Below are 19,023 nucleotides of genomic sequence, written 5' to 3'. Positions count from 1 at the left end.
CAGCCAATCTTTTTTTTCAGTGTAGGGCGTGTAAAAGACTTAGTAATTATTTCGTGATGTATACGTGTAAAGGAATAGTAAAGCATGTTGTATAGCGAAATACAAGTGCTTTGCTTTCGTATTCTTTGTTTAGTTTATTGTCTTGTATATCCCATCTGTTTGGGATGGCATTTTTAGCGGGCGGGATTTATGCCCAAAGCATACAAAGTGCGCGTATTAAATTCAGTGCAAGTAAGTAAATGCAATAAATGCATTACATGAAACATGTATCTCATCTCATAACGCTTGTAATATATGTATGAAGATTGTAATTATCTATTACTTCACACATACATATTCATTATTCTTATTCCTTAATAAAACTTTATAAACGCATTTTATAAATTATTGTGTCATTTTACGTCTTATTTATGTGCATTGTTTGTAAATTTTTCATGAGCCGTACATACCCCCCTCCCCCTATGAGTAGTCGTATATCCCACCCCTATAAGATACACGGCAAAAATGCAAGGGTTTCAAAAAGTTCATTTTTTAATACAAAAAATAAATATTTCGGATTTCTAATATTTTTTTCATAGTAATAGACAAAGTTTTTACTGATATAATTCGTTTACTTTAAACATAGTAAATAATACTTAATAAATCAAGTTTTTGATAGGTGCGGCGTATACCAGAGTGGTATACCGGAGTTACCCTATAACATACATAAAATTAAAAAGCCTTATTGATTAAATTTAATTAAGTAAGTAATTACTGGAGCATTAATAAAAACATGTAAAATAGTTTTTTTTTAATAAAATATTTATCTAATAAATATTTTATTAAAAAATATAAACATTTTTAAATTTATACTTATTTAAAATATTTATTTAAAAAGTATTTATTTTTTATATAAAACATTTTACGTTAAAGTGTGTGTTAAAATTTATCAGAAACGGAAACAAATAACAAATAGAAAAAGCATCTCGATTTCATTCGGTTTTTTCTACATATAAATATTTTATTTTATATATAATACCTATCTTTTCTTTATCTCACATTAATATTAATAATGTTTTTATTTATCTCACAGAATGTAATTCTTCATTATCATAATATCAAGGACTGTATAATATTAACTATAATATTAACTACAAAACGATCTATGACTATTATTATGGGATTACTAACGATGTTTTTGTTGCGAAGCTTATATGTATAATTTTCATCGCAAACAATTCGAGAGCACACGGAACTAAGCCAAGACGGGAGTTTGTTCTTGAAAATTAGATTGGAATGTATGAGAAGTAAATTTCGGAATATCGATTTTCGCGGACCTGAGAATATAGCGATGCAATTTGGATAACGTCTATTTTATTTGCGTGTATCACACGGTTTTCTCGTGGCTGTGATGAAAAATATTCGCGGAAAAATATACACGTGTGCACATCCTCTTGTCGTTCGTCGGTTCTTCCTACGGAAGTCGCGAGAACAATAGTCGTTATATAATGCATTCTGTCTCATGTACGAAACGTCGCCGATACCTTTGTCTCGTGGTATTTACATTTTTTCCTTTTTCCTTCATCTCACAAGAAAACGCGTCTGGAATACGCGTTGTAGAAAGCGTTGGGAAAAAGCACGAAGGTTTGTTAGAATTTCACTTGACAAGAATAATTATCCATTCAAAATTATTCCGTAATATTTACGCGAATTACAATTATTACCTAATCTAATTTATAATAATTCTTGATAAAAATATTTCTTCTTTCTTTTGTTATTAGTTTTATTATTTTATCCTACAAAAAACATCATCAATTGTGCAAAGATACAATTTTCAAATCTATACACTAAAAAATATTCTAAATTTTAATAAATAATTTGTTTGAATAGTATCAACTAAATATTTACTAAATATAAAAATATTTATTTGATACAAGAACGTTAATTTTATTTAATAATCTTTTTTTATTGAATAAATATTTATTTCCCGTAAGTAAATGTTTAGCAAATAAATATTTATTAAAATTTAGTACATTTTTTCTCTATAAAATCGTATATTCCCTATCTTATGATTTCTAAAGACCCTCTTATTAGAGTCTAGCCTTGAGCGATTCTGTCAAAGTTCTACGAGAGAGAAAGATATATATATATATAATTTCTCTTTATATATATATTATCTCACTTTAACTTATATTATGTCTTTCTCTATAATCTTAATTAAAATTATAGAGTAAAATAATATAAATTAAAGTGAGAGAGACAGTATATGTATATAAGGGAAAAATTATATACTTGTATCTTTCTCTATCGTAGGATTTTGACAAAATTGCTCGTGGCCAGACTCTATTGTAAAGTTTCTAATGATCTGTACTTAAGAAGTGTAACATAATTTCATTTTTTGATTTTCGGAAGCGATACTATATTGGTATTACAAGGGAGAAAGCGACATTATTTGCAGAATATTCACACAGTTGCATGATTGAAGACATCGATATTCACAGATCCATATTTCGACCCAGATTTGGCTCGGTTACTATGTAAATTGCCGATGCAGTTGGAGGGGTCCGGTACAACACTGGTATTCTTTTGTTTCCTCCGCACTCTACGTTAACTCATTGAGAGAGAGATGCCACGCTGATGATAGTGCCAGGTCAGAAACGTCGCCTCGTTCTCTCGGCCCGAGAAAGGAGTTATTGACTATAATGAAGCTGAGCCGAGAGAGACGGAGGTGGAACAAAGGAAACGCGTTGTTGCACGGGGCAGAGCTAAGTAAATAGCAGTCCGCACACGTTGCTCTCCTCGTGCAGCTCACGTGCTTCGATGGCAGGGAGGAACGGCTCTTGAACTTCCATACAATCGTCTTTGATTTTAGAACGTTGACTACGGCTAATTGAGGAAACGTCTCCTTTGATGTTACGTATGATAACTGTATATTCACTTAAGTAGACTGTATTAACATATTCATGTTGCATCAGAAGCAAGATTAATTCTAATCCTTATACGAATCAGAATTAATTGGCTTATTCTCTGATTCTGTACATTCGTGATCGTGTTCGATCCAGACTGGTAATTAGCTAAAGCTTATGAAAATTACAAGATTTAAGCTTTGTATAAACTTTTTACAAAGTTAAATTAGACTTTCTTTCACTAATGTTGATAAACTTAAAAAGAAAAGTTACTTGAAAGATTTACGTAATTATGCGAATTGCGAAGTTTAACGCTTTAAGGAGAATTTCAGGATTCTAACTGTATTGATCGGTATCACGGCAAAGATTGCTAAAAGTTATGGATATTAAAGTAACGTTAAACTTAGTAGATACTGAATCCTTTCTATGCAAAGAGTATAGTTTTTTGCAGCAACTGATGCATAAACAAATGATTCAACGTTTTGAAGTGCACTAAGGTATATATTTCAATAATCTCCATCACAAATCATCTGCTGCAAACCGGGATCACGTACGTATATCCTCAACTAACGGTCTTGAAAATGAAGAACGAGTAACGTATATAAATGATAAAATCAAGCGACAATCAAGGAACCGACGCAACGTGATCACTATCTCTTTAGGGCAAGTTCAACGGTCAACCTCCGACCTGACCTGGTAACAAGTTTTCTAGTATAAAAACCATCTCGGTTGCAAACAACCGTGAATCTTTGAGATTTTCGAGATTATAACAAACGTAGAAACGTCTTACATAGATACAGGTCCAGTGGAACGAAACCTTTCCAACTGAACTTGGCAATACAACTTGATAAAAATTGATATGCTAATAATATTATAAATATCAATATTAACGTTACACTGAGAGAAAGAATTTTGTTAATTTAACAAGTCACCAGTACCTTTAACAAGTGATCGGTAAATATGTAACAACAAAATTGATTTATTGTGATTGCAACTAGTCTACTATACCAACCAATTATTAGTAATAGAAGCAAACTATATAGAACCTAACCTATCTTTTGGATAGACTTTAGGATCGTTTATCATTAGGCCTGTTCTTTTTGGCTGAACTTTTGCACCAGTTCATCTTTTTTCCTTTTCTCTCCAGGAGGAAAGAAGAGGAAGAAAGATGAACTGGTGCAAAAGTTGAGCCAAAAGAACAGGCCTATTATAGAAATCATAGATGATCGTGGGGTCTTAAGTCGTAAGAAACTGACCAATCAGAGTCAAATATAGGGAGAATACTTGACTAGGATTGGTCAATTTCTTACGATTTGAGACCCTATGACCGTCTACGACTTCTATTATGTATATACATATATGAGTCTTTTATTTGCTAGCGATACTATTGATTATTTATTACATTACGAATGAGAAATAATTAATTTGCAATAGTAACTAATCGATCGTTTTCTTAACACATATCACATTTGTTTTCCCTTGATTTGTTCCTATAACAAAATCATTTCTCTCAGTGTAATATTAATTGAAATTGTTTCGAAATATTATATAAAAAAATATGTATTTCCTCATTTTATATAAATAGACTTAAGCAATTTAATTTTAATTGTATTAAAAGACAAAAAATATTTCTCGTTTGCGCAAATAGCAAAGTTAAAAATATCATATTTTTTTATCCTTGCATGATTAATTCCTGATATACAGTACCGCTGTATATACTGATAGAAAAATCAATAGCAACCGATTTGACTGAGTCACGTTCAACGCCAAGGATAAACAGCGATAAGATTAATTTGTTTATCTTTTTCCCTTCTCCCACCAACTAGTGTTATTTGAAGTTCGCGAAGCATAAAGTGTCATTGCCATATGGCACGCAATGAATTCAACTGTCAAGATAACGAAAGTATGAATGTCAGTTGGTATATAGAATGATTTGGTTCTATCGATATATTGGCCCGATAAAAATATTAAATAAAATATTAACGAAAAAGAAGACTTATGATGAGATTAACTCTTTTATTGATATATATTATTTTCATTTTATTCTATTAATATATAATTGTAAGATCATTTTAATAATTAATCAATTTGGAAACAGATCAGGAAATATTTATATAAATATGTTTTAACATATTTTTTATTCTTTTAATATGAGATTAGTTTTACATTTTAATTCATGTGCCCTAAAATTATATAGATATAACATTCAAATTAATTTAACTGTAAAAAAAACAGACATCAAAAAAGGATTAAAACTATGGAAAATACCAAGTACTCCCGGCAACAAAAAAATGTTTGTTGCGACAATATTTTCCGATATCAATCTATTGATAATAAATATTTATTTTTTTAGAAATTTTAATTCTATAATTGTTAATCCTCCGTGAACCAGGTGAAAAATCAACATGGATCAAATGTGGGTATATCTCATACCCCATGCTATACTTCATTATAAATATATTATAATTTAGTGTGATTGGTAACAACGCACTCTCCAATTGTACGAAATCGGCAACACATACGCACGGTAACTTATTAAGAAGTTATAGAAATTCTTGCTGGGGTATGTCACACCCCACCTAATTCACGGAGGGTTAAATACCATTTTCGATAGTATTAATTGGTATATAATTAATGATACGTCGATTAAGCGGAAGGATGGTCGTTAAAATTACATCTCTAACTCGCGAATACGTTACAAGCATCGTTGCATTTCGGAGAACTGAGAATGGCATTGGTTCACATCGCGGCATGACTGAATACGCGGCTCAGACGTATGTTACGTGGTTCAATGGACCCGCGCTGCATAATTCGCGATTTGCAAAATTACGTGTTTCTGAGGATACACGCTGCGTGTACAACGTGACTTGATAAAGATACGTTTAAAGCATAGCTCACCATGCACGCCTTTCAAAAGAAACATTATCTCGGAGGGGGAGAGGGGGAGGAAATTAGAGAAGGGAGAGCCATTTTCTTCATTGAACAATTAAACAGTTTGGAGAAAGCGAGGCGCGCCTACTATTCTTCTCATCGCTCATTCGCTGTTCATAACCGTGCCGAAATTAGTCACATATTTAGTACCGCATTTCACGAATTCATCACTCGCATTAGCAAGACGCAAAATTGAATTTATAAAGAAATGATATATGGTCAAATATTAAATATGAATAAATCGATGTTGGATTACCAAACAAAAATAAAAAAAATATGTGGGAAAGAAAGAAACGAAAATATAATCTAAAAATAAAAAATATAATATAGTGCGCGTTTTATGCCTAAAATTGCAATATATGATACATAATATGTATTAATGGTATAATAGAATAAACTTCTGATTGCATATAAAAGCTGTATTATCTTCCGCATTTATATAACGCGAGTGTACCGCAATATCCTCAAAATATTCGCCCGCGGTTGGAAAAATCCTTCGCAGAGGATATTATCCTGAGGCTCTGTGTGGACATGCACGGTCGAGCACGGTGGCATTGCACGCATGACGTTACATCGCAGTTAGATAAACCCTATTGAAACTTGACGTGGCCGCGAGTCGGACAGGACGTTGCGGCGTTGCAATGACCGTATGACTGCCGCATGCAGCTACGCAATGAAACTGCACAAGCAGCCGACAGTAGATTCAAATTAATTACAGCAATGACATCGTACCGCCATATAACGTAAAGGAAAAAAATATTACGCGAGGCCGGAACTTCAATAACGTACGATACCAGTAACGAACGTAAAAAATATTCTCCATTCAAAGAATACGTTATGACTATATCTTTTACAGCAGAAAACTGCTCCTGAAATTGATTTAGGATAAAGAGTTTTGATCGTTCAAAGTGCTAAATTAAAAAATTTTACGAGTTTTAATTGAATTTTAATTGAAACGTACGTATTATGGTATGCGCAGCAATTAAATCAGTATGGACTACATTGGACGACTGGATCAGTCTGAATTCAGCTTGAACTAGCTAGGACCAGTTTAGACCATTTTGAATTCAATGCTGTATTGATGATTTATTAAAACATTCCTCAAATAGCGATCGTGATAAAGCTCATATTTCATATCATCTCACCATATATCATCCCATATTTTTTGCTAAATATAATTTATAAATCCTCTGAATATTTTTTTAGTATTTCACACTTTTCAAATGGAAAATTGCTATATGTAATAAAAAAAATATTGTAGCAAAGACGAGAAGCGTTAAAAAAAAGTCGCATTTATTCGGGATCTTCCCACGCTGTTTTTTCGCAGAGTTTCTTGTACAAGAAACGTTGCATATTTTTCAAGGCGAAGCCGAATTCGATTCTAAACACGTTTCGAGTGTGCTACGCGGAAGAATAAAAGAATATGGTAAGGTACCCTACGTTGAATCTGTCCATCTCGTTACCCTTCCGCGATCACAATCTAATACGGAATGAAAAGCAAGGTAAGGCACCGTTTCAACGACGGTCACCGTTGAGAAGAGGTAGATGGTGATTTCATCGTGTCGCGCTGCGAACTTCCGCAACGGGACGATTAAAGCGATTAATGAGCGAATTCTTTTCGCATAGAAACGAAGCTAGATGGAAAGTATACTGACTCTGAATAATATGAGAATTTGATAGTAACTTTACTCAATCGTCCGCAATTGACATCTTTTTTTTTGACATAAGTGAAATTTCACTCTCAAATTTTTCCGAAATAAAAAAGAGGGCGAATTAAATAAAGATTTTAACATTTGAGTTAAAAAACTATTTAGTAATATAATAAAGATATTAAAAAGTAACTCTGAATTTTTTTTGAAGTTTTTTGAAAGCCTAGAACAATGAAAAAACTTGGGTTGGATAAAAAAGACCTAAATGTAGGAGGAAATAAAATTATGATTGTAGATAGACGATTAAAAATGAAGAAGATTAATAAAGTGGTAAAAAAAAATAAATCTTTCTATTAATAAAATTTAATCAATTTTATGCAAGTTAAAACTATGTTATTAAAATTTTATAGAAATTACCTCAATATTAACACTAATGCAATTATCTTTTATATATATGATGCAATTATCTTTTATCCATAAACTTTAGGTAAAACCGAGTTTCTGGCTTGTCAAATTAAGTCTAGACTGTTAATAAACCAAAAGATTTATACAATTAAAGTTTGAAATCGTTATAATATTTACTTTCTAAATATTGATTTTTATTTAAATAAAATTTGCAACGATTATATACCTCAATGTTTTTGCGTTGCAAGAATAAAGTATATACCGCAGTATACCTATATAGGATAAAATCCGCGAGCAATGTCCCGCATCAAAAAAACCGATGAGATAAAGGACAAAACACACACACTCTCGAGAACAGCTGGAGAGCAGCAACGTGACTTTCATTCTTTGTGCTTATTCTTATGCAGCACGCAAGTACTGCACTTGAGTGCTGGCGCAAATCGGCCAATCCCGACACAAGATTTTTTGTTCCCCTTTGCTGCGTCGTACTCAAACGCAGTACAGAAATTCACCATTGGGAAAATTCCGAAAAATAGATCGTACGATATACCTATCTACGACGTCGGCGAATGTAGGAATTTAAAGGTATCCACATAACACTTAAATGATTAATCGTTACATCGATTCCCGATTGTATTTCATTACACGGTAAATAGGCGTGCAGACTCACCTTCTTGATTGGGATTGTTGGTATTCGGATGTGACGAAGTCAGGGAAGACGGTGTCTCGTCCTCAGCGACGCCCATCGTCGTAGCTGCCGTTTGCTGATGATGCGTCTCCACTTCAGTCGCCTCTTCACACCTGTGCATCAATTATGAGACTTATAATAAACTCCGATCTTCTTATATCTGGACAAATAAAACGACTCTTATCAAGAAAGTTACATTATGCATTCTATAAAAATCGAGAATGCACTGTTTTTATTATGCAGTTTTGCTTCTAGAAAAAATTATTCAGACAAACATTAAATCAATGCCAAAACTTTTTTTCTTAAATGCAAATTACTTCGTATAATCGCAATAAATAAATTGAAAAATAAAAAGATATAGAATGTTTTTTTCTGAGTAAGAATGTATTGCGATTTTAATATTACTATAATATAGTAATATTAAAGAATATCTTATAGAAATAATTTATAGTATTTAATTAATTTAATCAGATTTATATTGAGAAGAAGACCAATGAATAATTGTTTCTTCATTGAAGAAGATTGAAAACATTAAAGAACCATTGAAGAATTCACGATATATTAAATAATGAGCTAAATTTGTCAAGATAATTTTATTGTACCAATATTGCTTTGGTTAAAATGCGATGTCACACAATATAATTTAGATGATTTTCACAATTTTTTAAATATTTTTTACTTCAAGCCTTACTCGCCTTTTAATTATTTCTAAATTTTTTTATTTCTTTTTACTTTCTCTAAAATTTTCGTGGCACACTTGAATATCATCGGGGTACATCGGTTGAAAAACTCTGCTTTATATTATTACATAAGTCGAGTTCCATTTAGTTTACTTTACAAGACTATTTTAATTTCTAGAATATAAAAAATCACATAATTCATTGTAACACGTGCGATTCGACATGTGCCGACTCAGCTTTCATTTGCGCATAGTGGTGTTGCATACTGCATTGCGCTGCCTCGGATGTTATTTGAAGCGCATTCGTATTAGATTTATTTGTTCTACTTTATTTTCTCTTAGAAGAAAATAAATACGAAGAGTGTTTTTGTGTCATCATACAGCTCTACTATTTTTCTTGTTATTACAATTCTATAACAATAATTAAGCATAGTTTATGATATTTTTATAAAAGTAAAACTCTAATACACATTCGTCAAGAAATTAATACAAAAATAAGAATAAATATAAAGTTTCGAAAAATGGGAAAAGAATAAATTAATAGTAAAATTAGAAATTAGGAAAAATTTGTCATGGTAAACCTTAAAGTGCATCAAAGAAAGAGAAAGAGAATGTATATTTATATAATACTAGAGTAGGTCACCGATACATAGGTCTCCTCCTAAAGCGACATCCCCTTATTTCTTAGAACTTTTGCATCTTATTAATATTAATAAAAACGTGATCTGTTTAGCTAATTAAAGAAAAACTCATAATTCATATATTTATGGCTTATTTCTATATCAAATCAGCTAAAAACAAATTCTATGAATCCGAGAAGAAAATTCTTACGATGTTCTTTTGCAAATTGCGTAAAAATTTGCAAAAGAAATTTGCAAAAAAAATTAAAATAATAGTGACTGTATTATTGATGATATTATGTCATTTTAAATGTTTATAGTTTCATAAATTATTTTTCTTTACAGAATAGGATATATCTTTATTTATAGAATAGAAATGTTGGGGCACATTATTGCCTACTATGTCAGTTTTGGAGCCCATTTTGTCAGACGCTCATTTTTGCATAACTTACGAAAAACTTAATTATTGCAAAATTGCAAACAGTATTATAAAAACTGCTTGTACTATCTGATAGAAAACACTTTTTAATTTGTATTTATGTTTTTGAAGTTGTATTTTTACCTTTTGTTTAAGAAATATTGTCTAAAAACAAAGTAGTACGTCGGTATCGGTGATCTTTCCCACCGTGCTCGTATCCTACCGTGCTCGTAAAACAACTAACAAGCGACCAGTAGAAATCGAACACCACGGTCATATCACGAAGATTTCATGCCGATGCGATGGTCGAGCATCGTTGCATCTCACCGCATGCACCTACGCGTAACCCGGCGCACTGCAGCGGTCAGAGAAGCATTCATCGGATCACGGCTTCCGCCAATCTCCTCCCTAGCCTCTCTCTTTCTCTCTCTCTCTCTCTCTCTCTCGCTCTTTCTTCCTCTCTCTTTCTCGTTATTCAAATTGTCGGAGCAAGGTAGACGCGTACGCACTTATTGTCGCGGTAATTACACACGTGCAATTACGTGTGCGAACCGGTGCGTTCACAGTGCAAAGTAGATTAGTGCACATGCATACATCGATGACACCGTCATCCAAGTGCGGTCCAGTTTGTGAAATAGAGACGACGTTGACGACGACGACGGCGACGCGCGGTTATAACGGTATGTTGACCTCCGACGCCAATTGCTGCCTGCTTGCACAGCGCACGCGAATACGGACTGCACGCCAGAGAATGTGTGCAACGCGCATTGGCTTTTCGGATGAGGCACGAACTATCGATTAATCGGCAGTAATGTGCAGTGCAACGGGAACGATGCACACTTTTCCGCGATATGTGAACTTCTATGCGCGAATCGAAATCGAGTGAATTGTGCATGTATAAATCACTGGTCATTTTTGATGGAGAAAAATGCGAATTTATTATAACTTAATTTAATAAGGTCAAGTAATTTTATTTCTTTCTTGCATAAACTTCATAATAATAAAACAATTTGTACGTAAATTTTTCGATTAAAATAAATAATTTTTTTCAAATAATAGATTTAATAATTCTTTTTAAATATAAGTAATTAATATAGTTATATAACCATTTAAATATTGAAAGAAGAAAATCATTCATAACTGTTAAAATTCGCATTATACATTTTATATATGTAAATATTAACCTAATTGAAGCAAATTTTTTCGTCAATTAAGGTTCAACTAACAATATTTTTATTTCAAATTTTTTTTCAATCGGCGGGAATTAATCGTTATCTTAAGCGACACTAATAAGCTCACCCCATAAACAAAACATAAAATATACATTTAATTAAAGTGTAACGAACAGAATAATTTCTTGTACAGACATTTCGTATAAAATATACATTAAATACATCGAAAAAACAAGGCTGACTGGCATTCGGCCTTGGTGTTGTTTGGTAAAACGCGACCTCGAACATAAGGCTCCGCGCGCAATATTGTCATTCGCGCATCGAAACTTGAATCGGCAAGTAGTCCGCTCGTAGTTCTCTTCGCATATTATTATCTATCGAAAAACGATTATTTCTTATTGACAATTACTTCGATTACAACTTGTGCAATTAATTATCTCCCGCAATTAACGACTAATTGACATGAATTGTCAACTTAATATGCGATATTAGTACTTTACTAGTTCTGTCCATGATTATGTTTCAAGATTGAAGATTTTGACGCACGGTTTACAGAATTGGATATGTATATAAATTCTCATCGAAATATTTATGTACTAACAATAAGATCCACTTTGACCGAATATAGGATTTCTTTTATTTAATTATACAGGGTAACTCCGGTATATACGCCGCACCTATCAAAACTTAATTTATTAAGTATTATTTTATATGTTTAAAGTAAACGAACTATATCAGTAAAAACTTTGTACTGTCTACTATTATGAAAAAAATATTAGAAATTCGAAATATTTATTTTTCGTATTAAGAAATGAACTTTTTGAAACCCTTGCATTTTTGCCATATATCCTATAGGGGTGGGATATATGGCTACTCATAGGGGGAGAGGGGGATATGTACGGTTCATGAAAAATTTACAAATAATGCTTATAGATAAGACATAAAATGACACAATAACTTATAAAATGCGTTTATAAAGTTTTATTAAGGAATAAAAATGATAAATATGTATATGGAGTAATAAATAATAATTACAATCTTCTTACATATATTAGAAGTGTTATGACAAGAAGTACATATTTAATGTAATGCGTTTATTGCATTTAGTGCACTGATTTCAATCTGCGCACTTTGTATGCTTTGGGCATAAATCCCGCCCGCTAAAAATGCCGTATATCTCAAACAAGTGGGATATACAAGACAACAAACTAAACAAAGAATACGAAAGCAAAGCACTTGTATTTTGCTATACAACATGCTTTATTATTCCTCTACACGTATGTATCACGAAATAACCACTGGGTCTTTTACACGCTTTACAGTAATCATTTTATGTAGATTATAATTTATGATGGCGCTACTTATTACAGTGACAAATCGATTCAATTCATAATAATTTCATTAATATTAACAGTAAGAAGCTGAAATCATAACACAATACTAATATAACATAAAGGCATGTAACAGAATAGTTGCGGGAAAATTACCCCCGGGAAAAATACCCCACTCCTTCTATTTTTTCTGACTTCTGCGACGTAAATCTCAGCGCGGCGTATTTGCCGGAGTTACCCTATATATTCCCATCGATCCAATTTCGTATTATAATTGTTTAATTTCATAAATCTTCTATAAAATAAACATGTCACACGGATTTAAACATGTCACTTAAAAATTGAAGCAATAGGGGAAACGCAAATTTTTAAATGTGATGATATTTATCCTGCAAACAATGATTACTTCAACGATGTTTAAATTTGAATGTATATATTTTGCATCGAGCTTTAATTTTTTAGCTAATTTGAACGCAACTTGTTCATCGATTTTCTGTTTGAGAACGCGGAATAATACACGAATCGCTAAATGTTACTGAATACTTTAAAATAAAACAAAGAATTTCAATCGTTAATTTGAGGGATTTGCGGTTGCGAATTATAGAGCTTCATAGTTTCGTGTTATTTTCGCGATCACATTTCAATGGGGGATTCTATCGGAATGTAAAATAATACCTAAAGTGCGCGTCGCGTGTGATTAATATCGGCGTACCCCGTGTTGTAGTACAAAGTACGGGCGATTATTCTATCGTGATGATTAGTAGTCGCGATTAGTATACACGATCATATAATTAACCGCGTTTTCGCGAGTGTTATGTTATACGAATGCAACGGGTAATTCTGACAGAAGATGACCTGAGAGTTTCAACGGAGTCACAAATCCATCATTTATAAGCTTCATGTTTTAGTAAGTGTTATATCTTTTATTAAGATAATAGATTTTTCTTCTATCATATCCTTGGCATTTTCTTTTACTTATTAGATTTTTCGTCTTAAAATGTTGCAAAAAATCTGTCTTTAAAATATTTATCGTCAGTTTTGGGACATCCTGTATATATATATATATATAAAATGTGTATGTATGTAAAAGTTAAAAGTACTGATGACATGAAAGCTCATGTGTAGCGCGCTATGGCAGCAAAATGTTATTATTAGTTAAAAATTTTTCGAGGTGACGCACTTCCAATAAATTCATTTCTCGAAAGTTTGAATCACAGTGATATTTTGCTGCCGCAGCGTGATGTGTATGAAAGGTCAACTTTAGAGATAAGTATATGACATGCCATAGACACACGGAAAAAAAATGTAGCTGTCGTAACTAAAAACTGCATGTGGTAACTAAATGGCAGGTGTAAAATGTGGACAGCTAAAATATAGATAATAATATAATTTTTAGACCGTATATGTGAGAAACATCCGATAAATTAGAGTCCTATATCGGTCGAAGCTAGATCTTAAAATGCTTAAATAATTTAATCTTGAATCACTAAATATGATATATATCTACTTGACATACATACGTGTAGTCCAACGAACTGTGCACCGAAATATTTCCGGACTAAACACAATTAAACCACAGCAGTAATTTCGCGAATTAAATTAAATTCTAATAATTTCGATGCTCAATCAGGCATCATATTTTAAAAATGTTAATGAGAAATGGTTAATGAGAAAATAAAAATTCTTTTTATTTGATCGTATACGTTTCCTGCCGGGAAAGCCACTTTTATGACTCTGCACAAATCTCGATATTCTGTGCCATGGGTATGTTACTTATATAAAAAAAATTTCGAGAAAAAACCACTATTTTAATGAAAAAATGCCAGCAGTCTAATTTTTTAGTCATTTAATTTATTTAATAAAGAAAAAAATGATTTGTGATTATATTCGTTTTATAATAAATAAATCAATTTTCTAATTTAATTTTTCATTTTGCATCCTTATTTATTGATGAAATTAGTTATATATTATTTTATAACATAGACATTTTATAAGATTATTCAGTCTCGTATGTAATATTGCGAAGTGTTGCACTACAATTGTGTAATACTTTAATATGTATAATAATATTTTAGTATCAGATGGAAATAATTGTTTAGTTTTTTTGCAACTAATTACATATATTCTTTTTCTAACTAAATATGCTATTGAAATATATTTTGTTTATACACTGAGAAGATGTACTAAATTTTAATAAATATTTGTTTGAACTATTAGCTGGAAATATTTACTGAATGTAAATATATATTTATATTATATTTGATGCAAGAATTAATTAATTTAACTACCATTTTCTTTATTTACTAAATATTTACTTAACATAAGTAAAATGATAAGTTAATAAGTACTTATTAAAATACTTATTAATTTATCATTTACTTACGATGAATAAAAAAATAATAGTTAAATCAATTATAAAATATCAATTATTAAATAAATTAATCAATTAATCAATTATTAAATAAATTAATGGATCTTGTATCAAATATAAATACATGTTTAAACATTTAATAAATACTACATGTTTCTGTCAGTGTAGATGTAAAACTTTAACTTGAATATCTCATTTAATATACTTTTCGATATGGGACTCATATAATGACTATAAATACGAATAAAAATACAATTCATGACAATGAGTTATCCCATCATGAAACTTTCCCATCTTCTGTTTTCAAGAAATCAACGACGATATACGATGACTCATTTCTACGACCTTGCAAGTAAGAGTTAAATATAGCTGATACAACAAAAAAATATCGCGCGCACATTCACCTTATATGCATCAGCTCAATAGCACGTTTATCTTTTTTCGTTGCAAATGTACACCAAGAATATCTTTGAACTTATCGATATTAATATCATCCTTTAGAAAAAAAGTTATCAGTCATAATTTTAAACTAATTTATTTTTGTAGAAAAAAATATTATGGAGGAAGAGAATATCAAAGTCCTAAGATAAAAACTTCACTTTTTATTTCGCCTTTTTTGTGAATAATAAAATGCGATTATAACTTTAACATGCATTAAAAATAAGAGATAAGAAATAATAATATTACGATTCAATATTATTATATTATTATCAGTAAAACATCGATAATTCACTGCAAAAATTGAATAGTATAAGAGTTACTTAGGCAAGACTTATATGATCGATAAACATACAGAGGTCAATGAAACTCAAGCCATTGCGGCGAGGCAAAACAAACTGCACGACGAAAATTGAAATCGAAAGTAAACGTCAATTGCGAATCGTGATTATTTCACTAACAATGCGACAGCCGACAGTGTTGCATGTGATTTTTTTCTACTATAGTCGCATAAACGATTCTAACGCGATAGATCACGTTTTTCAAATTCGTGTCCTCATAAAATTATATGCTCGATTATATGTACATGCAATAATTTTTAAATAATTAAATCTCATTTGTAATAATTGCAATTATTTGCATGTGTACGTTATAATTTATTATCACTGTTTTACTCAAGACTTTATACATATGTATAATAGAGTATTGTGTATTTTTTATGTACCTTATTGATTTATATAATTTTTTAAATTTAGGGTATCATATTTATATAAAACTATAAAATTTATAATTAGTAATAATAACAATGTTATTCCAATTATTGAACATAAAACTCGATATATAAAAATCAATATTTCGCTAAATTGGAAAAAAAGTAAAAAAATTAATAATTATAAACTAGAATGTTTTTTTCTCTTGAGTATTGTATTATTTTCTAATAGATATTTTTTTTTTAATTATGGTGTACAAATATATTTTATAAATGAACTTAACAAAAACTGTGCCATTTCATTTAAATCAAAACGTAAGCAAGTTACGAGTACGATCTGTTTGCTATAGTATGCATACCCTGAAATCGATGTTCTCTAGACATTTACGAATAGTTTGCGCTCGATCGTCTCGTTCATATTAAACAGCTTGCATTACAGTTTGATGAAAGCAAACAGTTTGCCCATAGTATTAGCGAACATTCGCGAATAGTGGATGCAGTTTAAAACCGTAAGAAGTTCCTCAAAGATAAAACTGTTATTGTGCACTGCAATTTTCTTATCGCACCTATGATAGTAATAATAACTTTGTTCGTTATTTACGCGCAGGCACACGTAGTAACGTCGCCACGGTCACATAAATCGATTGAATTTCCTGTTTCTTTATCTTCTGCTTGCGATACTAACACTTGCCCGGTCGCATTCGCGAACAATTCAACATTACAGCCTTGACCAAAAATATTAGGCTCCTTATTAACCATTAGGTATTCAAAAAGTTTTAGCTCAAAAATTGGTTTATAGCATTTGTTATAAATTATCCTTTGTTTCAAGAACTTTAAACTTATGTATAATGCTGGCAACCAACAGATAACAATGCACTCTGAGAAAAAATGTACTAAATTTTAATAAATATTTATATGAACAGTATTAAGTAAATTTACTTACAGTAGGTAATGAGAAAAATGATAGTTAAATCAAATTAATGATTCTGATATCAAATATATGCAAATATATCTTTATATGTAGTAAATATTTAGTTGATATTATTCAAACAAAGATTTATTAAAATTTAGTATATCCTTTCCAGTACAGGTAAAAGAATTTCAAATAAATGAAAAAATACAAACGCCTAATATTTTTAGCCAAGACTATATATTGATTATAACTATAAGTCGCACTACAATCGTGATCCTAAAGTATGAATCGAGCAACGGAACGCATAAACTAGCCACTAGCACGTAATCGTTGTCGGTTTCCCATCACGTTTCTGAAAACGTTTCGCGAAGAGAGAATTGGCAGAGCACAGCTCCGTCGTAAAACAGCTCTCTCAATCCTCGTCTCGTACCCCATCTCGTTTTCTTCCTCTCTCATCCGCATGTCGAGACTTCAGGTCGTTTCTCTCCCGGCCAACGACCGTCCACCTTCAGTTTTGTATCCCCCCAGACAGCGCGCCTTATACGTCGACAGGTAGATGCAACGTTCGAGATATATACGCGTCCAGGGTGGTCTGACGATAAGGGCCGAGAATCGAACAAGACTCTCTTCGTTGGCGTTGTCGCTTAGAGCTACGCTTCCGTATGGATCACGCTTAATCTTTGTCCGTCTCTCGGGTCCTAAGCCCAAATTGATCAAATTGGACTGAATGAGTCTGATGCACATTTATGGACCCTTCTTGGGTCTTTTAACAATTCTAAGATACCTCCTTGGATCTTTCAACAATTGTATTAATTAGAAATTAGGAAATCGTGCAGTATTATTCATGTTACGGTTAATTAATAAATTACGTTATGTAAGTATGGAAAAAATGTATTGAACCGAGAACTTTAAGCCTAATCATATGATAGGTTATTTTACTTTTTTTAAGACTTTATTGCAAGACATAAGCATATTATTTAAATTTGATTAAATATTAAAGTGATACTTTAATAAATGTAGATAAAGAATTGATTATTAAAAAATTGTAATAATTGTTGTATAACTTATAATTGTATGAATTTGCAATATTAATTTCTTATGACCCATGTTTGAGAATTGAAAGATAAAAATAGATCCAATTTAATCATCCAGGAGACAGATAAGGATAAGTATTTATCGAGTACGCAGATATCGTATTCATATTTATCCTCGTCAAATATTTTTTATCGGATAGTTTCAATGTTTCGTCACAATACCCCTGGAATCGTTCATTCTATTCGCATTCTTCAATCTCACGTCAGCTTTCCAATTGATCTCTTCTTGTATTTCGATCTTTAGCTCTCTTATTTCTCACATCTTGCTCCGGTTATGTATCCTGTGCAACACACCTTCGCGACCAGACGGGAAGGGAGCGTGACAAGAAAGTGAAGGGAACAAAGGGGTGAGGATAGAAGTGGCGCAAGTGGAGAAAGGGGGGAGGGAGTAGATCGTCCCTTTGCAAAAAGCAGGATCCAAAGTGTCGGTCGACCGGTTTCGCGCGCGCATGTACCTGTCACGTATATCCCCTTAAATGCGACGCTAGAGAGAGAGAGAGAGAGAGAGAGAGAGAGAATATGAATGAATCTTTATTAGCCAGCTATTTCAAATACAACTCTTACCAACAATCTTAAACATAATTATTACTAAATTAATACAATTTTACGAATCTAACAATAAGTAACATTGGCTGCAGCGTTCAGCAGAGAAAAAAAACTCATCAGTTAGCGCTTAATGATTCTTTAATATGATTGGTTCCTACGCAGCGAAGAACTAAA

The 19,023-nt window shown here is 31.7% G+C and overlaps 1 protein-coding gene across 1 annotated transcript in view; it reads right to left on the bottom strand.

Moving 5' to 3' along the window:
* Positions 1–19,023, bottom strand: part of trc (Serine/threonine-protein kinase tricornered) — a 157,705-nt gene that overhangs the window by 137,134 nt on the left and 1,548 nt on the right. The window contains exon 2 of the mRNA XM_018450413.1: positions 8,541–8,671. Within this exon, the coding sequence (XP_018305915.1) occupies positions 8,541–8,671 (131 nt within the window). The remainder of the gene's footprint in view (positions 1–8,540; positions 8,672–19,023) is intronic.

The sequence above is a fragment of the Mycetomoellerius zeteki genome, unplaced genomic scaffold (genome assembly GCF_001594055.1).
Source record: "Mycetomoellerius zeteki isolate Tzet28-1 unplaced genomic scaffold, Tzet1.0 scaffold106, whole genome shotgun sequence".
Lineage (NCBI taxonomy): Eukaryota > Metazoa > Arthropoda > Insecta > Hymenoptera > Formicidae > Mycetomoellerius > Mycetomoellerius zeteki.
This window is presented reverse-complemented; position numbering and strand designations above follow the sequence as displayed.